The 26,641-nt window shown below is 47.0% G+C and overlaps 1 protein-coding gene across 3 annotated transcripts in view; it reads left to right on the top strand.

Annotated features, from left to right (window-relative positions):
• The window catches only part of arid1ab (AT rich interactive domain 1Ab (SWI-like)), a 100,649-nt gene that overhangs the window by 10,764 nt on the left and 63,244 nt on the right, over positions 1-26,641 (top strand). For all 3 annotated transcript variants that reach the window (XM_037547371.1, XM_037530955.1, XM_037547649.1), the window contains exons 2-3: positions 22,778-22,987; positions 24,833-25,429. In XM_037547371.1, the coding sequence (XP_037403268.1) occupies positions 22,778-22,987; positions 24,833-25,429 (807 nt within the window). The remainder of the gene's footprint in view (positions 1-22,777; positions 22,988-24,832; positions 25,430-26,641) is intronic.

Genomic DNA, 26,641 nt, shown 5'->3' with positions numbered 1-26,641 from the left:
GAGTTTGTGATCCACACTCCAGTCTCCTTCACTGAACTGAGCCAAGATCATAAACAATAATAAAAGCTGCTTTATTGCGACCCAGAACTGAAACTGTTGATGGCAGTGGTTTAAAACTTTTGTGGCCAATTCCAACACCAGTAACCGATCACTGGAGCGTTACTGGGCCGATATTGATATCGGTAAGTACTTACAAAGTGGATTACATCACAGCTGCCTCTGTGTATCATATCGAAAGATGTTCACAATCTAAAATTTTCCGTTCCACCTTAAACTGAGCAGCAGAATGTAACTGCAGCGCTGTTTAAGGTGGAACGGAACATTTTAAATGTCAGATTTACACTGATGGTTTAAACACCACTGGGGTGTTTCTTTAGATGTGAGGGCGATGTATTTTCTGACCTTTACCTTTTAAAGGTAGATGATTAGCATTAGTCGCTTCCCCTGCTAAGCTTTTTTTTGGGCTCTGAGTCTTTAGGTTTAATTTGCGTGACGTGTTTTTTCCAAGGAAAGGGCATTGACCTGTTAACCGGCAGCCGGAGAGAGCGGAATAAGGAGAAGTGCTGAGGACTTTAAACTTGAAGCTGCAGCGTTAGTGACTGAGGAAGTGCAGAAGGGTGGAAATGAGACTTTCACCGCGCTGCTGTTATTATTACAGATCCCTTTTAAAGTGATCAGCTGCGTCTCTGTGGTCGTGATGGTGTTTGAGTTAAAGGGCTCACAGCTGACACAGTGCCTTATATCTGACTGAGAGCTTTGCTGAAACAGTGTTCAGCTCCATCCAGTCAGACTGAGTGTGTAATCTGACAGATTTGACCAAAATAACAGAATGAAAATGTTTAAATATCAGAAGCTAGTTAGGGCAGCCAGAGTTAGTATCTGTGCTGAGTATAGGGCAGTACTAATGGATCGGGTATCTGTAGCTATGCTGAGTATAGGGCAGTACTAATGGATCAGGTATCTGTATCTGTGCTGAGTATAGGGCAGTACTAATGGATCAGGTATCTGTATCTGTGCTGAGTATAGGGCAGTACTAATGGATCAGGTATCTGTATCTGTGCTGAGTATAGGGCAGTACTAATGGATCGGGTATCTGTAGCTATGCTGAGTATAGGGCAGTACTAATGGATCAGGTATCTGTAGCTATGCTGAGTATAGGGCAGTACTAATGGATCGGGTATCTGTAGCTATGCTGAGTATAGGGCAGTACTAATGGATCGGGTATCTGTAGCTATGCTGAGTATAGGGCAGTACTAATGGATCGGGTATCTGTATCTGTGCTGAGTATAGGGCAGTACTAATGGATCAGGTATCTGTATCTGTGCTGAGTATAGGGCAGTACTAATGGATCGGGTATCTGTATCTGTGCTGAGTATAGGGCAGTACTAATGGATCGGGTATCTCTATCTGTGCTGAGTATAGGGCAATACTAATGGATCGGGTATCTGTAGCTATGCTGAGTATAGGGCAGTACTAATGGATCGGGTATCTGTAGCTATGCTGAGTATAGGGCAGTACTAATGGATCGGGTATCTGTATCTGTGCTGAGTATAGGGCAGTACTAATGGATCGGGTATCTGTAGCTATGCTGAGTATAGGGCAGTACTAATGGATCGGGTATCTGTAGCTATGCTGAGTATAGGGCAGTACTAATGGATCGGGTATCTGTATCTGTGCTGAGTATAGGGCAGTACTAATGGATCGGGTATCTGTATCTGTGCTGAGTATAGGGCAGTACTAATGGATCGGGTATCTGTATCTGTGCTGAGTATAGGGCAGTACTAATGGATCGGGTATCTGTATCTGTGCTGAGTATAGGGCAGTACTAATGGATCGGGTATCTGTAGCTATGCTGAGTATAGGGCAGTACTAATGGATCGGGTATCTGTATCTGTGCTGAGTATAGGGCAGTACTAATGGATCGGGTATCTGTATCTGTGCTGAGTATAGGGCAGTACTAATGGATCGGGTATCTGTATCTGTGCTGAGTATAGGGCAGTACTAATGGATCGGGTATCTCTATCTGTGCTGAGTATAGGGCAATACTAATGGATCGGGTATCTGTAGCTATGCTGAGTATAGGGCAGTACTAATGGATCGGGTATCTGTAGCTATGCTGAGTATAGGGCAGTACTAATGGATCAGGTATCTGTAGCTATGCTGAGTTTAGGGCAGTACTAATGGATCTGGTATCTGTAGCTATGCTGAGTATAGGGCAGTACTAATGGATCGGGTATCTGTATCTGTGCTGAGTATAGGGCAGTACTAATGGATCAGGTATCTGTAGCTATGCTGAGTATAGGGCAGTACTAATGGATCAGGTATCTGTAGCTATGCTGAGTATAGGGCAGTACTAATGGATCGGGTATCTGTGCTGAGTATAGGGCAGTACTAATGGATCAGGTATCTGTAGCTATGCTGAGTATAGGGCAGTACTAATGGATCGGGTATCTGTATCTGTGCTGAGTATAGGGCAGTACTAATGGATCAGGTATCTGTAGCTATGCTGAGTATAGGGCAGTACTAATGGATCGGGTATCTGTATCTGTGCTGAGTATAGGGCAGTACTAATGGATCAGGTATCTGTAGCTATGCTGAGTATAGGGCAGTACTAATGGATCGGGTATCTGTGCTGAGTATAGGGCAGTACTAATGGATCAGGTATCTGTAGCTATGCTGAGTATAGGGCAGTACTAATGGATCAGGTATCTGTAGCTATGCTGAGTTTAGGGCAGTACTAATGGATCAGGTATCTGTAGCTATGCTGAGTATAGGGCAGTACTAATGGATCGGGTATCTGTATCTGTGCTGAGTATAGGGCAGTACTAATGGATCAGGTATCTGTAGCTATGCTGAGTATAGGGCAGTACTAATGGATCAGGTATCTGTAGCTATGCTGAGTATAGGGCAGTACTAATGGATCGGGTATCTGTGCTGAGTATAGGGCAGTACTAATGGATCAGGTATCTGTAGCTATGCTGAGTATAGGGCAGTACTAATGGATCGGGTATCTGTATCTGTGCTGAGTATAGGGCAGTACTAATGGATCGGGTATCTGTATCTGTGCTGAGTATAGGGCAGTACTAATGGATCGGGTATCTGTATCTGTGCTGAGTATAGGGCAGTACTAATGGATCGGGTATCTGTAGCTATGCTGAGTATAGGGCAGTACTAATGGATCGGGTATCTGTATCTGTGCTGAGTATAGGGCAGTACTAATGGATCGGGTATCTGTATCTGTGCTGAGTATAGGGCAGTACTAATGGATCGGGTATCTGTATCTGTGCTGAGTATAGGGCAGTACTAATGGATCGGGTATCTCTATCTGTGCTGAGTATAGGGCAATACTAATGGATCGGGTATCTGTAGCTATGCTGAGTATAGGGCAGTACTAATGGATCGGGTATCTGTAGCTATGCTGAGTATAGGGCAGTACTAATGGATCAGGTATCTGTAGCTATGCTGAGTTTAGGGCAGTACTAATGGATCAGGTATCTGTAGCTATGCTGAGTATAGGGCAGTACTAATGGATCAGGTATCTGTAGCTATGCTGAGTATAGGGCAGTACTAATGGATCGGGTATCTGTATCTGTGCTGAGTATAGGGCAGTACTAATGGATCGGGTATCTCTATCTGTGCTGAGTATAGGGCAATACTAATGGATCGGGTATCTGTAGCTATGCTGAGTATAGGGCAGTACTAATGGATCGGGTATCTGTAGCTATGCTGAGTATAGGGCAGTACTAATGGATCAGGTATCTGTAGCTATGCTGAGTTTAGGGCAGTACTAATGGATCAGGTATCTGTAGCTATGCTGAGTATAGGGCAGTACTAATGGATCGGGTATCTGTATCTGTGCTGAGTATAGGGCAGTACTAATGGATCAGGTATCTGTAGCTATGCTGAGTATAGGGCAGTACTAATGGATCAGGTATCTGTAGCTATGCTGAGTATAGGGCAGTACTAATGGATCGGGTATCTGTGCTGAGTATAGGGCAGTACTAATGGATCAGGTATCTGTAGCTATGCTGAGTATAGGGCAGTACTAATGGATCGGGTATCTGTATCTGTGCTGAGTATAGGGCAGTACTAATGGATCAGGTATCTGTAGCTATGCTGAGTATAGGGCAGTACTAATGGATCGGGTATCTGTATCTGTGCTGAGTATAGGGCAGTACTAATGGATCAGGTATCTGTAGCTATGCTGAGTATAGGGCAGTACTAATGGATCGGGTATCTGTGCTGAGTATAGGGCAGTACTAATGGATCAGGTATCTGTAGCTATGCTGAGTATAGGGCAGTACTAATGGATCAGGTATCTGTAGCTATGCTGAGTTTAGGGCAGTACTAATGGATCAGGTATCTGTAGCTATGCTGAGTATAGGGCAGTACTAATGGATCGGGTATCTGTATCTGTGCTGAGTATAGGGCAGTACTAATGGATCAGGTATCTGTAGCTATGCTGAGTATAGGGCAGTACTAATGGATCAGGTATCTGTAGCTATGCTGAGTATAGGGCAGTACTAATGGATCGGGTATCTGTGCTGAGTATAGGGCAGTACTAATGGATCAGGTATCTGTAGCTATGCTGAGTATAGGGCAGTACTAATGGATCGGGTATCTGTATCTGTGCTGAGTATAGGGCAGTACTAATGGATCGGGTATCTGTATCTGTGCTGAGTATAGGGCAGTACTAATGGATCGGGTATCTGTATCTGTGCTGAGTATAGGGCAGTACTAATGGATCGGGTATCTGTAGCTATGCTGAGTATAGGGCAGTACTAATGGATCGGGTATCTGTATCTGTGCTGAGTATAGGGCAGTACTAATGGATCGGGTATCTGTATCTGTGCTGAGTATAGGGCAGTACTAATGGATCGGGTATCTGTATCTGTGCTGAGTATAGGGCAGTACTAATGGATCGGGTATCTCTATCTGTGCTGAGTATAGGGCAATACTAATGGATCGGGTATCTGTAGCTATGCTGAGTATAGGGCAGTACTAATGGATCGGGTATCTGTAGCTATGCTGAGTATAGGGCAGTACTAATGGATCAGGTATCTGTAGCTATGCTGAGTTTAGGGCAGTACTAATGGATCAGGTATCTGTAGCTATGCTGAGTATAGGGCAGTACTAATGGATCGGGTATCTGTATCTGTGCTGAGTATAGGGCAGTACTAATGGATCAGGTATCTGTAGCTATGCTGAGTATAGGGCAGTACTAATGGATCAGGTATCTGTAGCTATGCTGAGTATAGGGCAGTACTAATGGATCGGGTATCTGTGCTGAGTATAGGGCAGTACTAATGGATCAGGTATCTGTAGCTATGCTGAGTATAGGGCAGTACTAATGGATCGGGTATCTGTATCTGTGCTGAGTATAGGGCAGTACTAATGGATCAGGTATCTGTAGCTATGCTGAGTATAGGGCAGTACTAATGGATCGGGTATCTGTATCTGTGCTGAGTATAGGGCAGTACTAATGGATCAGGTATCTGTAGCTATGCTGAGTATAGGGCAGTACTAATGGATCGGGTATCTGTGCTGAGTATAGGGCAGTACTAATGGATCAGGTATCTGTAGCTATGCTGAGTATAGGGCAGTACTAATGGATCAGGTATCTGTAGCTATGCTGAGTTTAGGGCAGTACTAATGGATCAGGTATCTGTAGCTATGCTGAGTATAGGGCAGTACTAATGGATCGGGTATCTGTATCTGTGCTGAGTATAGGGCAGTACTAATGGATCAGGTATCTGTATCTATGCTGAGTATAGGGCAGTACTAATGGATCAGGTATCTGTAGCTATGCTGAGTATAGGGCAGTACTAATGGATCGGGTATCTGTGCTGAGTATAGGGCAGTACTAATGGATCAGGTATCTGTAGCTATGCTGAGTATAGGGCAGTACTAATGGATCGGGTATCTGTGCTGAGTATAGGGCAGTACTAATGGATCAGGTATCTGTAGCTATGCTGAGTATAGGGCAGTACTAATGGATCGGGTATCTGTATCTGTGCTGAGTATAGGGCAGTACTAATGGATCAGGTATCTGTAGCTATGCTGAGTATAGGGCAGTACTAATGGATCGGGTATCTGTATCTGTGCTGAGTATAGGGCAGTACTAATGGATCAGGTATCTGTAGCTATGCTGAGTATAGGGCAGTACTAATGGATCGGGTATCTGTATCTGTGCTGAGTATAGGGCAGTACTAATGGATCAGGTATCTGTAGCTATGCTGAGTATAGGGCAGTACTAATGGATCAGGTATCTGTAGCTATGCTGAGTATAGGGCAGTACTAATGGATCAGGTATCTGTAGCTATGCTGAGTATAGGGCAGTACTAATGGATCAGGTATCTGTAGCTATGCTGAGTATAGGGCAGTACTAATGGATCGGGCATCTCTATCTGTGCTGAGTATAGGGCAATACTAATGGATCAGGTATCTGTATCTGTGCTGAGTATAGGGCAGTACTAATGGATCAGGTATCTGTATCTGTGCTGAGTATAGGGCAGTACTAATGGATCAGGTATCTGTATCTGTGCTGAGTATAGGGCAGTACTAATGGATCAGGTATCTGTATCTGTGCTGAGTATAGGGCAGTACTAATGGATCAGGTATCTGTATCTGTGCTGAGTATAGGGCAGTACTAATGGATCAGGTATCTGTAGCTATGCTGAGTATAGGGCAGTACTAATGGATCAGGTATCTGTAGCTATGCTGAGTATAGGGCAGTACTAATGGATCGGGTATCTGTGCTGAGTATAGGGCAGTACTAATGGATCAGGTATCTGTAGCTGTGCTGAGTATAGGGCAGTACTAATGGATCGGGTATCTGTATCTGTGCTGAGTATAGGGCAGTACTAATGGATCAGGTATCTGTAGCTATGCTGAGTATAGGGCAGTACTAATGGATCGGGTATCTGTATCTGTGCTGAGTATAGGGCAGTACTAATGGATCAGGTATCTGTAGCTATGCTGAGTATAGGGCAGTACTAATGGATCGGGTATCTGTGCTGAGTATAGGGCAGTACTAATGGATCAGGTATCTGTAGCTATGCTGAGTATAGGGCAGTACTAATGGATCAGGTATCTGTAGCTATGCTGAGTTTAGGGCAGTACTAATGGATCAGGTATCTGTAGCTATGCTGAGTATAGGGCAGTACTAATGGATCGGGTATCTGTATCTGTGCTGAGTATAGGGCAGTACTAATGGATCAGGTATCTGTAGCTATGCTGAGTATAGGGCAGTACTAATGGATCAGGTATCTGTAGCTATGCTGAGTATAGGGCAGTACTAATGGATCGGGTATCTGTGCTGAGTATAGGGCAGTACTAATGGATCAGGTATCTGTAGCTATGCTGAGTATAGGGCAGTACTAATGGATCGGGTATCTGTATCTGTGCTGAGTATAGGGCAGTACTAATGGATCAGGTATCTGTAGCTATGCTGAGTATAGGGCAGTACTAATGGATCGGGTATCTGTATCTGTGCTGAGTATAGGGCAGTACTAATGGATCAGGTATCTGTAGCTATGCTGAGTATAGGGCAGTACTAATGGATCGGGTATCTGTGCTGAGTATAGGGCAGTACTAATGGATCAGGTATCTGTAGCTATGCTGAGTATAGGGCAGTACTAATGGATCAGGTATCTGTAGCTATGCTGAGTATAGGGCAGTACTAATGGATCAGGTATCTGTAGCTATGCTGAGTATAGGGCAGTACTAATGGATCAGGTATCTGTAGCTATGCTGAGTATAGGGCAGTACTAATGGATCGGGTATCTCTATCTGTGCTGAGTATAGGGCAATACTAATGGATCAGGTATCTGTATCTGTGCTGAGTATAGGGCAGTACTAATGGATCAGGTATCTGTATCTGTGCTGAGTATAGGGCAGTACTAATGGATCAGGTATCTGTATCTGTGCTGAGTATAGGGCAGTACTAATGGATCAGGTATCTGTATCTGTGCTGAGTATAGGGCAGTACTAATGGATTAGGTATCTGTAGCTATGCTGAGTATAGGGCAGTACTAATGGATCGGGTATCTGTATCTGTGCTGAGTATAGGGCAGTACTAATGGATCGGGTATCTGTAGCTATGCTGAGTATAGGGCAGTACTAATGGATCGGGTATCTGTATCTGTGCTGAGTATAGGGCAGTACTAATGGATCAGGTATCTGTAGCTGTGCTGAGTATAGGGCAGTACTAATGGATCAGGTATCTGTAGCTGTGCTGAGTATAGGGCAGTACTAATGGATCAGGTATCTGTAGCTGTGCTGAGTATAGGGCAGTACTAATGGATCAGGTATCTGTAGCTATGCTGAGTATAGGGCAGTACTAATGGATCAGGTATCTGTATCTGTGCTGAGTATAGGGCAGTACTAATGGATCAGGTATCTGTATCTGTGCTGAGTATAGGGCAGTACTAATGGATCAGGTATCTGTATATGTGCTGAGTATAGGGCAGTACTAATGGATCAGGTATCTGTAGCTATGCTGAGTATAGGGCAGTACTAATGGATCAGGTATCTGTATCTGTGCTGAGTATAGGGCAGTACTAATGGATCAGGTATCTGTAGCTGTGCTGAGTATAGGGCAGTACTAATGGATCAGGTATCTGTAGCTGTGCTGAGTATAGGGCAGTACTAATGGATCAGGTATCTGTAGCTGTGCTGAGTATAGGGCAGTACTAATGGATCAGGTATCTGTAGCTGTGCTGAGTATAGGGCAGTACTAATGGATCGGGTATCTGTAGCTGTGCTGAGTATAGGGCAGTACTAATGGATCAGGTATCTGTAGCTGTGCTGAGTATAGGGCAGTACTAATGGATCGGGTATCTGTAGCTGTGCTGAGTATAGGGCAGTACTAATGGATCAGGTATCTGTATCTGTGCTGAGTATAGGGCAGTACTAATGGATCAGGTATCTGTAGCTATGCTGAGTATAGGGCAGTACTAATGGATCAGGTATCTGTATCTGTGCTGAGTATAGGGCAGTACTAATGGATCAGGTATCTGTAGCTGTGCTGAGTATAGGGCAGTACTAATGGATCAGGTATCTGTAGCTGTGCTGAGTATAGGGCAGTACTAATGGATCAGGTATCTGTATCTGTGCTGAGTATAGGGCAGTACTAATGGATACTACTCTGATACCGGGTCTCGTATCGGGATCTGAAAGGAAAAATGACTGACTGGTGGTAAATTGTAATCAGCTGCTATATGTAGATTTGACTTCTGAAACTCTAAATACATTTAGTTTTTTATTTATACCTCAGGGGCAACTATTGAAAAGTAGGGCTGGGCAGAATGACGGTGTATATCGTTTTAGTGATAAATTGCTACAATGCTGGTGTATATCAGTACTTGTAGACAGACTGACTGCAGACATCAAAACTGGTCTGTTTAACTGGATTTGGTGACAAATACTGAATAAAATCACGGTGTTCAGTTTTTTGATGGTGTTCTTTTTAAGTGCAGCTCTACTGGCTGTTTTTTTCCTCTGTTCCAACTGATCATATTAGAGCTGGACCATTATGGCAAAAAAGTAATCTTGTAGTTTTTGAAGAATTTTTCATGATGCATGAAATGTCACAGTATTTATTAATTTACGTTATCGGACATTTCTGATCATTTGAATGGGAGAAAGAATAACTAGAAGTGCTACATTTTAAAATAAATACTATCAGATGCTGTGAACACGATTTTTATTCAATATTTGTCCTTTTATTTTTATTATAGAATGTATATTTCAGTGTTGACGCTGCACTGCTCAGCGTCTCAGCATGTTTGCTCAGTACTCGGTTATTCTGTGTTATTCTGAGTGAATCAGCTTTATTGATTACGGTCTGTAGTCAGAGCGTCTGTAGAGGCTGCGTTTCCTGTAGCAGGTCAGTCAGACGAAGCGTTTCGTACGGTGCGAGTTTATAATTCGTAGCTTTGTCTGAACATGATGGTCTATTCAAACGTACAGTGAGTGATCAAAAAACAAGATCTCTAACATCACACAGTGTCTGTCTGGCTTTAGAGGACTTTCAGCTACAACTCAACCAGCCAATAAGCCGACTCCAACAAGACGGAGAACCGGAAGCGTGAGGTCCTCGGATGCCTCAGCTTTGGGTGTGATTCCTGCTGTTGCTGTGCTGCTGCTGAGAGACACATGAGGATCAAAACTATGAAAGCTGCTGTACAGAAGAGCTGACGACCTTCATCTACCATCAGTGAGATTTAATGATTTAAATGAAGGCAAATTTCACTTATTTTCACTGACGGCTACCTCATTCTGAGTAAGGCGCTCGGTGGGACATCGGAGCAGTGGTATCGGTGCGTCCCCAGGAGCTGGTGTGTCTCCCGCAGGCCGGCGCTGTGAGAGTCTGGGAGCTGCTTCGAGTCCATCGTCCCCGAGAGACTCAGCCCGACGTTCTCATGACGTCTGAATGCAAATCAGAGGCTCACCTGAGAGATTTGCATGAGCGGAGTCTAAATTTATCCGTGCAAACGAGAGTTCATGGAGCAGGCGGGTCCGTTATGGCGCACCTTAAAGCAGTACTTCAGGCAAATTAGCCGTCGGGTTCTGTTATCAGTGTTGTAGACAAACATGGCAGAGAAGCTGTCTGTCTGTCTGTCTGTCTGTCTGTCTGTCTGTCTGTCTGTCTGTCTATGGTGGTGTGCCATAAAGTAGTCCATCTGTTTCTCTGATACTCTGTTACCCTGTTCTTCAGTGGTCAGGACCCCCATGGACCCCCACAGGGCAGGTACTGTTTGGGGGGTGGTGGTGTGTGTTGCGCTGGTGCGAGTGGATCAGACACAGCAGTGCTGCTGGAGTTTTTAAACACTGTGTCCACTCACTGTCCACTCTATTAGGCACTGTCGGTGCACCTTGCCATTTATGTTTTGCTGAAATGTCTTGATGAATGGCCAAATATAAAAGGCTCAAAATGACTTGAACAAAAAAATATTTCTTCATTTACTTCCTTTAAAAGTTGAGGATGTTTTTCCTCGTCCTGAAAAGGTTCCTTTTTGGAGATACGAGGTTTTGCTCCGACAGCGACGGTACCTGATACGGTCACGTACAATCGCTCGGTCTGGTTCATAAGCGTTTGTGTGAATGAGAAATGATTTGTTTTATTAGTGCAGAGTTACAGATGCGGTGTGACGAGTGAAACGCAGATGCTCCTCTGGAGTTGGAATATCGTCTAGTCAGTGATCTGCAGGTCCCCGTGTGATTCTGATGTTGTGCTTCCTTAGTGCTTAAAATAACCGCTGTGTTTCCTTGGATTCAGTTTTTCCTTGTAAGATGATCCGGAGAACGTTTTAAAGGCCGTCCTCCTGGGCAGGTGTGGACTACGAGGGCAGGAGAAGTGTGAGCTGGCGTGGTAGATGTTTGCAGGTGTGTTCTAGCGTGATGTTCAGCTCTGTTACGGAGTAAACCGAAGCTGCGTGTTTAACTTTTATTTATGTATTTATTTATTTATTTGTGGGGGGGGGGGTGGTTTGTACAAATAGTCCTGCGTGGTGAGTCTGGACCACGTGATCTCGTGGAGGATTAAATTAGCACCGGTTGTTTATCGTCTGTCTCTCATCCATCTGTCTGATTCTGAAGAGCTGCTCGATCAGGAACCAGCACACACCTCCAGAGCTCGGCTGAGCAGCAGAGCATCTAGAACCGCACAAACTCAGGCTGGGCGATTTGGGGGAACTGCGTGCGTCGGTCTGTCGGTCTGTCGGTCTGTCTGTCTGTCTGACGGTCTCTGACGGTCTGTCTGTCTATCTGTCTCTGATTGTCTGACGGTCTGTCTGAGTCTGTCTGTCTATCTGTCCGTCTGACGGTCGGTCTATCTCTCTCTGACTGTTTGTCTTTCTGTCTGTCTGTCTGTCTATAATTGTAATTTTTCTGACTGATTTGATCTTGGTGGACTGTGCCAAACTGCTCTGTAGTCATGGTTGTGATGTCATAGCAGATCGGTGTTTGGCTGCTTCTGATTGGTTCAGCTCCTCTACAGGCAGTTCACAAGCTCTGTGTCATTGGCTTAAATTTCCCTGCTTAGAACTTAAGACCGTGTCGTCGAAATGTCTGTAATCAAAGCTGAGAGAGTTCTGTTTATTTTCTTGTCTGATGTTTTCACCCCTGAGGGAAGATGTTGATCTTGATGTTGTGCCCGAGTCCGAGTGCCAGTCGTACCTACAGAAATATAGCTGGGAAGGGCAATGAGCTCCTCAGCCCGTTTGACCACGGTAGGCTTCTACATTAATACAGTCATATAATCAACAAGAAACGGGCATTAAACTATTAACTGCAGTCATTCAGTGTGTTTACATGCACTTTAGTCTCATCTGATTTTCTGCAGTTATCAGATTGAGTGTAAACACACTGAACCAGTTACTGACACAATCTGATTTACTGTAGTTATCAGATTATTAAGTGTAAACACACTGAACCAGTTACTGACACAATCTGATTTACTGCAGTTATCAGATTATTAAGTGTAAACACACTGAACCAGTTACTGACACAATCTGATTTTCTGCAGTTATCAGATTATTAAGTGTAAACACGCTGAACCAGTTACTGACACAGTCTGATTTTCTGCAGTTATCAGATTAAGTGTAAACACACTGAACCAGTTACTGACACAATCTGATTTTCTGATGTTATCAGATTATTAAGTGTAAACACGCTGAACCAGTTACTGACACAGTCTGATTTACTGCAGTTATCAGATTATTAAGTGTAAACACACTGAACCAGTTACTGACACAGTCTGATTTTCTGCAGTTATCAGATTAAGTGTAAACACACTGAACCAGTTACTGACACAATCTGATTTTCTGCAGTTATCAGATTAAGTGTAAACACACTGAACCAGTTACTGACACAATCTGATTTTCTGATGTTATCAGATTATTAAGTGTAAACACGCTGAACCAGTTACTGACCCAATCTGATTTTCTGCAGTTATCAGATTATTAAGTGTAAACACACTGAACCAGTTACTGACCCAATCTGATTTACTGCAGTTATCAGATTATTAAGTGTAAACACACTGAACCAGTTACTGACACAGTCTGATTTTCTGTAGTTATCAGATTATTCAGTGTAAACACACTGAGCCAGTTACTGACACAGTCTGATTTTCTGTAGTTATCAGATTATTAATTGTAAACACACTGAACCAGTTACTGACACAGTCTGATTTTCTGCAGTTATCAGATTATTAAGTGTAAACACACTGAACCAGTTACTGACACAGTCTGATTTACTGCAGTTATCAGATTATTGAGTGTAAACACACTGAACCAGTTACTGACACAGTCTGATTTTCTGCAGTTATCAGATTATTGAGTGTAAACACACTGAACCAGTTACTGACACAGTCTGATTTTCTGCAGTTATCAGATTATTGAGTGTAAACACACTTAACCAGTTACTGACCCAATCTGATTTTCTGTAGTTATCAGATTAAGTGTAAACACGCTGAACCAGTTACTGACCCAATCTGATTTTCTGCAGTTATCAGATTAAGTGTAAACACACTGAACCAGTTACTGACACAATCTGATTTTCTGCAGTTATCAGATTATTAAGTGTAAACACACTGAACCAGTTACTGACACAATCTGATTTACTGCAGTTATCAGATTATTAAGTGTAAACATGCTGAACCAGTTACTGACACAGTCTGATTTACTGCAGTTATCAGATTAAGTGTAAACACACTGAACCAGTTACTGACACAATCTGATTTACTGCAGTTATCAGATTATTAAGTGTAAACACGCTGAACCAGTTACTGACACAGTCTGATTTTGAAGTGTGATATTTTTTTTTTTTTTTTTGTGAAAACAGCTGAAAAGGCGTTGAAGGTTTTTAGAGGGTGACTGATAATCTGGAACAAACCTCTTTCCTTTTCCGTGGCTTTGAGTAACGGAAACTTCACACTTCAGTTCAGAGGCTGAAGATGGAAAATGTGCCCTCACGCAGGAAACCGGCGATTGTCTCAGACTGAGGGGATTAAAGTCTCTTTAATTCTGTTTTTATTTCTCTCCTCTTCATTAAAGAACTTGCTCTCCTCGTTTTAGTCACCCGGTCCGTCCTGCTCAGCCTCGCCTCCAAGGCCGCTCCGCTCCGCTCTATGCAGATTAGCCATGTGCTAATTGCAGTTGCTCCTTTACTTATTTATTTGTGTTTATTTATTTAGGAGGAAGCTCTTTTATTGATTTACTGTGCGCTGAACAGCGCCGGAGAGAGTCCGACCAGCTTAATTAAAGAAGAAGGGAAAGGATGGACTCTTGGTGTCGATGAAAGTGGAGGAGAAAATGAGATCGTGTGAAAAATGGGCTGCTGTAGAAGATCGAGAATATTTTAATAACGGTTTTATTAGGAAAAAGGCTTTGGGCTGGTTTATGTTTATGAACAGACGCCTACAGATCAACATAGTAAAGGAGCTCATCTGTGATCCTGAGTTTAAAGCCAGTTTTTATTCAACTTAAACTTGGAACTAAGTTGTAAATAAATCTGAAACTGAAACTTTGCTTGTGTGTAAAAAGTGATTTCAGAGCCACTCGGTTCTCCCTGATGGAAACTGTTTACCTTCAGTGTTTTGTGCTTCTGATCATTTTAACAGACGTCAGCGTCACTAATTAATGACCTTCTATTAAAAGACTGGTTTACCAAGAGAGACGCTGGAGGACTTTCACCTGAAATGAGTTCATGAAGCCAGTCTGGTTATAAAAATGATAACAGGACATCAGAGCCAGAATTCCTCTTTTAGTACTTTTACTTTATACTTAAGTACATTTGAAGGGAAATACTTTAGTACTTTTACTCAAGTGGAGGTCTAAAGGGAGGAACTTCTACTTTACTGGAGGAATATTTTACCTTGGGGGTCTCGACTTTAACTCAGGTGCAGGGTTTGTGCACTTCGTCCAGCACTGGTAGCCTCTGTCCATCTCTCTAAGCTGCTGGAATATTGATCGATTAATAAATTTAATTGGAATTTAATCATAATCGTGTGTAGTTGATCATGAGTGCTCTTGACTGTTGTTTACTGATGTGTGTGTCGCTGTGCTGCACGCTGATTGAGGGTGCCGTGTGGTCCCGAGGGATGTGTTCAGGTTCTGGGCCGGACTGTCGGTCCTGGTCTAAAGCAGCTGTTCTCAGGCTGATTGATAATCACCCCACGGTACGTTACCAGAGCTCTCCTGTGTCTCTTTGTTCTGTCTGTTATGTGTCATATTGTAAATGAACATCAAAGCCAGTTTCCTTTAGTGGGTGGAACCCGTTGCCCTCTGAGGGCATTTAGGTTTTAAACATGCAGATGAGCTATTTACATATTCGTTTTTCGGTATTACTCTGCTGATCTCCTTTTAAACGTATTTAAATCCGGTTGTAATGAAATGAGCTATAGCCTTTCGTATCGGCTCATGACGCTTGGAACCTCGATGATAAATAATACCCGGTACCAGATCAGCCTGTTGATGTTAAAAAGGAGAAGAGTCGAGTCGAGGCAGCACCGTTTACTGGAATAGTGGCTTTAAAAAGATGGACAGGTTGATAGGTGGATGGATGGAGAGAGACAGGTGGATGGGTGCATGGATGGAGAGAGACAGGTGGATGGGTGCATGGATGGAGAGAGACAGGTGGATGGGTGCATGGATGGGGAGAGAGACAGGTGGATGGGTGCATGGATGGGGAGAGAGACAGGTGGATGGGTGCATGGATGGGGAGAGAGACAGGTGGATGGGTGCATGGATGGGGAGAGAGACAGGTGGATGGGTGCATGGATGGGGAGAGAGACAGGTGGATGGGTGCATGGATGGAGAGAGAGACAGGTGGATGGGTGCATGGATGGGGAGAGAGACAGGTGGATGGGTGCATGGATGGGGAGAGAGACAGGTGGATGGGTGCATGGATGGGGAGAGAGACAGGTGGATGGGTGCATGGATGGGGAGAGAGACAGGTGGATGGGTGCATGGATGGGGAGAGAGACAGGTGGATGGGTGCATGGATGGGGAGAGAGACAGGTGGATGGGTGCATGGATGGACCGACGGATGGGGAGAGAGACAGGTGGATGGGTGCATGGATGGACCGACGGATGGGGAGAGAGACAGGTGGATGGGTGCATGGATGGGGAGAGAGACAGGTGGATGGGTGCATGGATGGGGAGAGAGACAGGTGGATGGGTGCATGGATGGGGAGAGAGACAGGTGGATGGGTGCATGGATGGAGAGAGAGACAGGTGGATGGGTGCATGGATGGAGAGAGACAGGTGGATGGGTGCATGGATGGAGAGAGAGACAGGTGGATGGGTGCATGGATGGAGAGAGAGACAGGTGGATGGGTGCATGGATGGAGAGAGACAGGTGGATGGGTGCATGGATGGGGAGAGAGACAGGTGGATGGGTGCATGGATGGGGAGAGAGACAGGTGGATGGGTGCATGGATGGACCGACGGATGGGGAGAGAGACAGGTGGATGGGTGCATGGATGGACCGACGGATGGGGAGAGAGACAGGTGGATGGGTGCATGGATGGACGGACGGACGGATGGGGAGAGAGACAGGTGGATGGGTGCATGGATGGACGGACGGACGGATGGGGAGAGAGACAGGTGGATGGGTGCATGGATGGACGGACGGACGGATGGGGAGAGAGACAGGTGGATGGGTGCATGGATGGACGGACGGACGGATGGGGAGAGAGACAGGTGGATGGGTGCATGGATGGACGGACGGACGGATGGGGAGAGAGACAGGTGGATGGGTGCATGGATGGACGGACGGACGGATGGGGAGAGAGACAGGTGGATGGGTGCATGGATGGACGGACGGACGGATGGAGCCCAAGCGAGGCGTGCAGGAGCGGAGAGCTCCGACCATATTTTAAAATTCTCTGGCCAGATAATAAAACATTGTTCTGCCGGGGAACGGGAACGTCCAGAGACCTGTGTGCACAGATCCCCCCAGAATATTAGAGAGCAGAACCAGAACACGTCCACAACAGGACCCTCGCAGAACATATGGGTATGTGTGCGGAACGCCGCTGAGTTACGTTAATGACGATGAGTCTTTAGTCTAGAACTGAGCGTTTCACACTAAAGCGCTCGGAGCGGCTCTGATTCCAGCTCCGCTGTTAATTACGCAGCACTTCGGAAAAGTTGGTGGAGTTCCCCTTTACGCCTGTTAAGATGAACCGAGCTGGCTCCATTCATAAAGACCGGCAGCGTGCTGGCGGAGAGGGAGGCTCGCCGGTGGTGACCTTGCTTCAGGATAAATGAAAAGCAGATCTTTTATGAAAGGAGAAGTGTGTGCCCCCCACCCCCCCCCTCACTGAGGGGAGCCCCGAGGTCGTTTGTGTGTGTAATAATGTGTGAGGGAGATTCTAGCAGCTCTCGCACTGAATCATCTCTTCAGAACCGCGGCGTCGGCTCTGCTGCAGTCGGAGAGCCTTTCTCCGCTTAGACTCCGAGTGTTTCGGCAGGAGACGAGGGCGGAGCTGGTTAGGGACGCTGGAGTCGAGGGCGGAGCTGGTTAGGGACGCTGGAGACGAGGGCGGAGCTGGTTAGGGACGCTGGAGTCGAGGGCGGAGCTGGTTAGGGACGCTGGAGACGAGGGCGGAGCTGGTTAGGGACGCTGGAGACGAGGGCGGAGCTGGTTAGGGACGCTGGAGTCGAGGGCGGAGCTGGTTAGGGACGCTGGAGTCGAGGGCGGAGCTGGTTAGGGACGCTGGAGTCGAGGGCGGAGCTGGTTGGGGACGCTGGAGACGAGGGCGGAGCTGGTTGGGGACGCTGGAGACGAGGGCGGAGCTGGTTGGGGACGCTGGAGACGAGGGCGACGAGGGCGGAGCTGGTTGGGGACGCTGGAGACGAGGGCGGAGCTGGTTGGGGACGCTGGAGGGCGTCGTGGCCGGACCGTGTGGGTGTCTTTCGGCTCTGTGCTCCGGTCTTCGTATCTAATGTTTTGTGTAAATGTTTGTACGTGGTCAGTGTGAATGAGGTCATGACATGGTTCTGCTCCATAGCGTGATGTCAGGGAGGGAGACTGACCGGGCCGGGGGGGCCACAGCTGGTGGTGGTGGTGGTGGTTGTTGTTGTTGTTGTTGTTGTTGTTGTTGTTGTTGTTGTGTTGCGGTGGTGGTGGTTGTTGTTGTTGTTGTTGCTGTGGTGGTAGTTGTGGTTGTTGTTGTTGTTGCTGCTGTGGTTGAGGTTGTTGTTGCTGTGGTTGTCGTTGCTGTGGTTGTCGTTGTTGTTGTTGTTGTTGTTGCTGTTGTTGTTGTTGTTGCTGTTGTGGTTGAGGTTGTTGTTGCTGTGGTTGTCGTTGTTGTTGTTGCTGTTGTTGCTGTTGTTGTTGCTGTTGTTGCTGTTGTTGTTGTCGTTGTCGTGGTTGTCGTTGTTGTTGTTGTCGTTGTTGTTGTTGTTGTTGTTGTTGCTGTTGTTGTTGTTGCTGTGGTGGTGGTGGTTGTTGTTCCGGTTGTTGTCGTCTTCTTCGTCGTCTCCTATGGAAGAGAAATGTATTCTAAATGTATTTATCAAATACATTTTTTCAACGCATAAAAATGGCTAAATATTCATTTATTTATATTAAGTTGTATTTAGATTACTTCACATAAACAAGATATCAGCCCTGCATTTCTGAGCTTTAAGACCCCTGACCTAGAGCCTTCTTCCGAGAGGTGGCGGCGTGTAGAGCTGGATGACGTCTTGCCAATATCGGTGTGGCTCTCCGCCTGGATTTTCCCGTTCCACCTGAGACGGTGCAGCCAGAGCCAGCGCAGCTAATGGATGAGAGTCCAGCTGCTTTACGGAAGAGCCTTCAGATGTGCTGAAAGGGCCGAAAGGGCTGACGTGGTTTGCGTTTGTAGTTCTGCGATTTATTTTCAGCTCCTGCCAGGTCCTGAAGCTAGTGCAGCGTAAGATGAGCAGAGATTAGATTAGATTAGATTAGATGGTAAATTACCATCAGAAACGAATCCTCTTCAACAATAACCGTCTTCCTTACAGCTCAGTGAGTTTACAGCGAAGCAGGAGAAAATATACGGCAGACGAGTCAGTTCCGCCCACGCGAGCTGATTGGATGAGGAGCGGTGTAGCTGCTGTTATTTCACCAGAACATCACAAGCACCATCACTGAGACAGCGTTGCTAAGCAACCACTCTGACAGCTGTAGGAGACGCTCGAGCCATTTGAGTGTTTTTACTTCTCACTTTGCCACAAACAGAAAACGGACACTGTTAAGACCACATCTGACCGACAGCCGATTTGGTCCGACTCTGAAGACGAGACGACACTAAATTCCAAAACTGTCGTCACCACTGAGCAGCTTTTCAGTCGGCAGCTGTGACAGAAGAACAGCTGAACAACCTGGAATCAGCCGGAAATGAACCCAACACCATTCGCCAAACTAAACGGGCTGTAAGAAGCTTTACAGACCGGCTGGAACAAAACAACATTAATACTGATCTGGACAAACTGACCAAACTGAGCTGAACCTGATATTGGGTCAGTTTTACGGCTCAGTCTGATTTGGTCCGACTCTGAAGATCAGACACGTCTGGCGAATGGTGTTGGGTTCGTTCCTGGCTGATTCCAGGTTGCTGCTCGGCGCGCTCTCCTGCTCGGCGCTCACTGTGGCTTCGTTTCTGTCATTCATTCAGTGCCAGGACTGCTTTATTGAAGCTGCAGGAGGAGCTGCTCTGGCTCCGGTTCAGACTCGCTCACAGCTGGGACCCGTTACTCTCAGACAGCCTGCCCTGCGCCTCCCCGCTATAAATAAATAACTCTGGTGGTCTTCAAGGAGCTGAGGGGTGGCGCTGGCTGTGTGCTCGACTTGGGCCGGTCCATTAATATTTTCAGAGGTTGTGATGACTTAAAAGGGAACTCGATTTGGTGTGAAATGCAGTCAGAGCTGTTCACAGTGGTGGTGATGGGAACCAGACGACCACCTCTAGAAGCTCCCTCACAAAGTTACATGAAACTGATGTGAGCATTAGTGAGGTCAGGTGCTGATGCTGGATGGTCAGTTCTGCATCCCAAAGGTGCTGGAGCTCCATCATTCCAGAGAACAGTTCCCCTGCTCCACAGCCCAATGCTGGGGGGCTTTATACCCCTCTAGTCCATGCTTGGCTTTGGGCTTGGAGGCCTTAGGCTCATGTGCAGCTGGTCCATATAACTGTGTCTGAAGTGGGAGAAGGTCTGTCTGGATACTTTTGGACTGTTTTGACAAGTAACTTTCACCTCACTTAGTTCTTTTCCCCAGTGATTGTGGTTTGTGCTGGTTTCCAGCTGATCTTTGGTTCTCCTCCAGCCGTCCTGAGGTGGAGTTCTCCGTATCCTCTGGCAGGAGCGAGCGCAGACGGCTGCTGGGCGCTCGACTCAGCCTGTCTGCGGCGTCCAACTCATTCATTCCTTAATTCATTCATTAAGAGCCAGCGCAGCGTAGCGCGGCGTCGCTCTCCGCCAGCTTTTTTATTCGTTTCAGTCTCCGAGCTCATCTGCTGCCCGTCATGCCGAGTTCAGCTGGTGTTGAGCTGCTTCTCCACCTCCGTCTCTTGGAGCACGTATAATAGACCAGGCCCCAAGCTTTCAGGCGTATACGCTGCTTAAACGTGTAGCTCCGATTCCACCTCCAGCTTCTGATCCGGCCGTTTGTTTGTTTACGTTCTGTAGTCCTTCCGGTTTGTCCGGAGCGCTGAGAGGCCAGAGCTGCGTACCTGAGCTGTTAGTGGTGTTTGGTCGGTTGTGAATTCACCAAATTTTACCTCAAATTGATTTGATGAAGATTAAAAAAAACTAATTACACAAACTTTCAGTATATGATTGCTGTCTATTGATATTCATGGCTTATTATTATTATTATTATTATTATTATTATTACTATTATTACTACAGTGGTCCAGCTCACCTAATGTTAACATTAGGCCAGAGCTGCTTAACTGGACTGTTAGTGGTCTTTAATAGAGACAGAGAGGGGGAGAGACACCGAGAGAGACAGAGAGGGGGAGAGACACCGAGAGAGACAGAGAGGGGGAGAGACACCGAGAGAGACAGAGAGGGGGAGAGACACCGAGAGAGACAGAGAGGGGGAGAGACACCGAGAGAGACAGAGAGGGGGAGAGACACCGAGAGAGACAGAGAGGGGGAGAGACACCGAGAGAGACAGAGAGGGGGAGAGACACCGAGAGAGACAGAGAGGGGGAGAGACACCGAGAGAGACAGAGAGGGGGAGAGACACCGAGAGAGACAGAGAGGGGGAGAGACACCGAGAGAGACAGAGAGGGGGAGAGACACCGAGAGAGACAGAGAGGGGGAGAGACACCGAGAGAGACAGAGAGGGGGAGAGACACCGAGAGAGACAGAGAGGGGGAGAGACACCGAGAGAGACAGAGAGGGGGAGAGACACCGAGAGAGACAGAGAGGGGGAGAGAGACCGAGAGAGACAGAGAGGGGGAGAGAGACCGAGAGAGACAGAGAGGGGGAGAGAGACCGAGAGAGACAGAGAGGGGGAGAGAGACCGAGAGAGACAGAGAGGGGGAGAGAGACCGAGAGAGACAGAGAGGGGGAGAGAGACCGAGAGAGACAGAGAGGGGGAGAGAGACAGAGAGAGACAGAGAGGGGGAGAGAGAGACACCGAGAGGGAGGGAGAGAGACAGAGAGAGACAGAGAGGGGGAGAGAGACAGAGAGGGGGAGAGAGACAGAGAGGGGGAGAGAGACAGAGAGGGGGAGAGAGACAGAGAGAGACAGAGAGGGGGAGAGAGACAGAGAGAGACAGAGAGGGGGGGAGAGACACCGAGAGAGACAGAGAGGGGGAGAGACACGAGAGAGACACCGAGAGAGACAGAGAGGGGGAGAGACACCGAGAGAGACAGAGAGGGGGAGAGACACCGAGAGAGACAGAGAGGGGGAGAGACACCGAGAGAGACAGAGACACAGACACCGAGAGAGACACCGAGAGAGACACCGAGAGAGACACCGAGAGAGACAGAGAGGGGGAGAGACACCGAGAGAGACAGAGAGGGGGAGAGACACCGAGAGAGACAGAGACACCGAGAGAGACACCGAGAGAGACACCGAGAGAGACACCGAGAGAGACACCGAGAGAGACACCGAGAGAGACACAGAGAGTGAGAGAGAGAGGGAGATTTCATGAAGAGCTTTGACTGTATAACAGTGTTCTCTGTTGATGTTCATGGAACAATAACAGTATTATTGTCATTTTAAAGTTGTGGTGGTGGTGGTGGAATAATGGTGCGGCTAACCTCACACCAAGCTTGCTCAGGGAAGGTCTGGAGTGACGGCGGCGATGTTTGTTTGGACGGTTCTGGTGACGTTTCTGGGTGAAGCGGGTTGTGATGTAAAGAATGTGATTTATTTGATGACTTTGCTTCGGAGCACGCCGCCAGATAAATGGAGCCTGTTTAAATAGCAACACGATGCAAAGCAACAGTTACATTTTCCACGTAGACGAATGCACAGTTTAAATATATAAACACTCATAAATATATTTACTCTGAATTAAATACACAGGGCTGGTCTATAGGGTTGGAGAGTGGGCGAGTCGCGCCGCTGAAGAAGTCCCAGAGGAAAGCTGTTTTGGTGAGAAACATGAGTGGCCAGGACTTTTATTTTGGCTGAGGATGATCTCGTCCTTCATTATGATCGTTATACCCGACTCTGACCTTCCAGAGTGGAGTGCTGATGTAATTTCCACCCCTGAGCGTCAGGCGTTCTCCTGCTTTTGTGTCTAACTCCTCGTCTCTCTCCTTTCCTGCTGTCTGTTCAGCCTCCAGGCCCGATGGAGCAGGTGGGGAAGATCCGGGCTCAGCATTACGGAGCAGGAAACCCCTACTCTCAGCCGCAGGGGCCTCCAGGGGCCCAGCAAGGGCCTGCATACCCAGGGCAGGGCTACGGACCTCCAGGACCCCAGAGGTACCCCATGAGCCTGCAGGTGCGCAGCCCTGCGGCGATGGGCGGCATGCAGTACGGACAGCAGGTGAGCTTCTGACGGGCCGGGATCTCTCTTACAGGGCAGCTCCACCTACTTTCCAAAATTTTGGCCTAATTGAGCGGTTGAGATGTAAACATTCCGAGCGGCTTGGTGTGAAACGCTCTGATCCAGAGTTGGGATTATTCACAGTGGTGGTGATGGGAACCAGACGTCCACCTCTTTATTTTAATTCCCTTTGAAGTTTTTTTTTTTTATCCTCTTCTTGCTGCGCTTTACCCTCTATAGGCTAATTTTAATACCTAGTTTCATCTCACGGTTGTTTTTATTGCGCATGATGAGCTTTATACTGTTTTTAATGTGTTTGTGTAGTTATCTTCTCTGAATTACCGCTGTGACTGAAAGATGGTGTACAAGTAAACTTGCCTCGCCTCTAAAAGCTCCTACAGAAAGTTCCTACATGAACTGGTTCTGAATTCACTGCCTGATGACTGAGACGCTGTTTTATGAGAGTTTAGAGAACTTCAACTCCATTCATGGTGGAGGGAGACATGCAGGGCGCTGTGCGGCAAAATAGTCCCCAAAGAAAAATCATTATTCCAGATTTTCCACTGTTTTCCATCATCAACATTCCATATAAGCTCAGAAGACTCATGTAGGTTCTCTGGAGGTTCTGGATGGTAAATAAAGTGTCTGTATCTGTGTTGTAGTCATGGTGACGCCTGGTTCCCATCACCCCCACTGTAAAGACGTCTGAACCGTTTCACACCAAACCCTCTGAACCTCTGATTACACCCCACACACGGAGTTATGGGGGAATTTTGAAAAATTGGTGGAATTCTTTGTGAAGAGGTGGCTGGTTGTATGTTGTCATGCTGTTGTTGAAGCAGAAGGTGTCTGCGTGAGACAGTCTGAGTGAGGAGATCCTCTCCTGGGGTGCGATCACTCTGTTACACTGATACTCTGTTACCCTGTTCTTCAGTGGTCAGGACCCCCATGGACCCTCACAGAGCAGGTACTGTTTGGGTGGTGGATCATTCTCAGCACTGCAGTAACACTGACGTGGTGGCGGTGTGTTAGTGTGTGTTGTGCTGGTCTGAGTGGATCAGACACAGCAGTGCTGCTGGAGTTTTTAAACACTGTGTCCACTCACTGTCCACTCTATTAGACACTCCTACCTAGTTGGTCCACCTTGTAGATGTAAAGTCAGAGACGACAGCTCATCTGCTGCTGCACAGTTTGTGTTGGTCATCCTCTAGTCCTTCATCAGTGATCACAGGACGCTGTCCACAGGACGCTGCCCACAGGACGCTGCCCACAGGATATTTTTGGCTGGTGGACGATTCTCAGTCCAGCAGCGACACTGAGGTGTTTAAAAACTCCAGCAGCACTGCTGTGTCTGATCCACTCACGCCAGCACAACACACACTAACACACCACCACCACGTCAGTGTTACTGCAGTGCTGGGAATGACCCACCACCCAAACAGTACCTGCTCTGTGGGGGTCCATGGGGGTCCTGACCACTGAAGAACAGGGTAACAGAGTATCAGAGAAACAGATGGACTACAGTCTGTAACTGTAGAACTACAGAGTGCAGCTATACGGTCAGTGGAGCTGATAAAGTGGACGAAACTTATTTACGTTCAGAAAATAAACAACATGGAATTTAATGAGGAACGCAGAAATTTTGCTCATAACATTCTTACCGCCTGCAATGACTTTATCCAAGAAGTGGGGATAAAACATACCTGAATAACTGTGGGAGGAGTTTATTCCAGATGAATATCAAATGTTCACGCAGTTTAAAGGGCAGCTGGGATTCAGAACCGTTAGTAAGATTTATTATATATTAATTATATATCATTTAAAATATTTTATTCTGTTTTATAGATGGCTTACGGACAGCACGGTCCAGGAGCTTACAGTCAGAGCCAGGGTGGCTACTATGGCCAGCAGGGTCCCGCCCCTCATGGAGGTCCACAGCAGTCTCCGTACCCCCAGCAGCACCCCGGCGGCCCCGGCTCCCAGAACCCGTACTCCCAAACTCCCTCAGGCCCTACTCATCCGCAGGGAGGGCCTCCTTATGCTCAACCCCAGGGACCAACACAGGGACCCTCCCAGGGCCAGTCTCCATATCCCACGCCCCCTCAGTCCCAGACTGGCCAGACGCCCTATCCACAATCCCAGGCTCAGCCTCAGTCACAGGGTCCTTCTCAGACGTCGCAGGGTCCCCAGCCTCAACCTGGATACCAACAACCCCCTCCTGGTCCTGCGCAGCCTCCCCAGCAGCAGCAGCAGCAGCAGCCCCCCTCTCAGCAACAGCAGCAGCAACAGCAGGGTCCACCTCAGCAGCAGCAACAGCAGCAGCCCCCTCAGCAGTCTCAGCAGCCCCCCGGGCACGGGCAGCCCTCACCTTACTCACAGACCCCCCCACTGCAGCCGCAGCAGCAGCCGTCACCCTACCAGCGCTTTCCGCCTCCCCCACAGGTACGACCCTATTGTCAGAGGTTAGGACAGGTGTATGCAACAGTTTGGGCCACTGACTGCCACACAGTCCCAAAGCGTAACAGATCCACTAATATGACTAATAATATGACCACTAATGTGACCGGAAGGTCGCCGGTTCGATCCCGGAGCCAACAGTACGTGACTGAAGCGTCCTTGAGCAAGACACCTAACCCCGAACTGCTCCCTGGGCTCCGTGGATAGGGCTGCCCACCGCTCCGGGCAGGTGCACTCACTACCCCCCCAGTGTGTGTGTGTGTGTGTGTGTGTGTGTGTGTGTGTGCTCAGTAGAGTGTATGTGGTGTTTCACTGCACGGATGGGTTAAACACGGAGGTGAAATTTCCCCAGTTTGGGACTAATAAGGGTCCCTTAATCCCTTGATGCGTAACACTTGGCACGGTGTTCCTTTCATCACATGCTGCTCCTTTTTATGACTAGTTTTACCTCATCAGTCCACAGCACTGGTTTCCAAAATGCCTCTGTCTTATGTCGGCGTGGCTTCGTGCACTTCAGACGTTGACTCTTGTGATGAGGTCACAGGTAAGAGCCTTCTGATCAAGTTGGTGCAACACCGCTGCGCCGTTGAGCAGAGCTCCACCACGCCCATCTCGGCTAAACCTTCCTGCATGTCGTTTGCCGTCGTTTGGGGGTTTTGCTTTGCCTTTCAGGTGGCAAGCAAGTTGTTCCGAGAGTTTTCTTGGGCTTCCAGATCTTCTTTTGACTTCCACAGTTCCCCTTAATTCCCGTTCTTTAACGGTGTGAATTGTGAGTTGGAAGTGATTTGAAATCGTTATATATCTTTGTGCTCTGCTGGCATCAGTCAGCTTCAGCTTCAGCTCCTCAGCCAGGTAGAGATTTTAGCTAGCAGAGGTTTTATTACACTCAGCTGAACATTCCTAATGACCCTAACGAGTCAATTAAGGCCTAATGAGTTAATTTCATGTATTTTACAGCTTAAAAGGTGTAGTAAGGTGATGTAATTGCCTGTGTTAGTTAGTTAATTAGTTTATTTTCTGTTTGAAGTTAAGCGAATATAAAGTGCTGTAACATTTGTAGAAAATTTTATTTTTACTTTGTTTCACTTTAAAAAAAATGAACAGAACCTGTAATTTGTCCAAGAACGTACAAAATTGTGTATACAATATGCTAATATGTGATGAGGAGAGGGGCTTGGCAAAGAGGCTGTAAGTGTT

The sequence above is a fragment of the Pygocentrus nattereri genome, chromosome 1, assembly GCF_015220715.1.
Source record: "Pygocentrus nattereri isolate fPygNat1 chromosome 1, fPygNat1.pri, whole genome shotgun sequence".
NCBI classification, from domain to species: Eukaryota; Metazoa; Chordata; class Actinopteri; order Characiformes; family Serrasalmidae; genus Pygocentrus; species Pygocentrus nattereri.
Note: the sequence above shows the minus strand (reverse complement) of the source record. Positions and strands in the feature narration are given on the sequence as shown.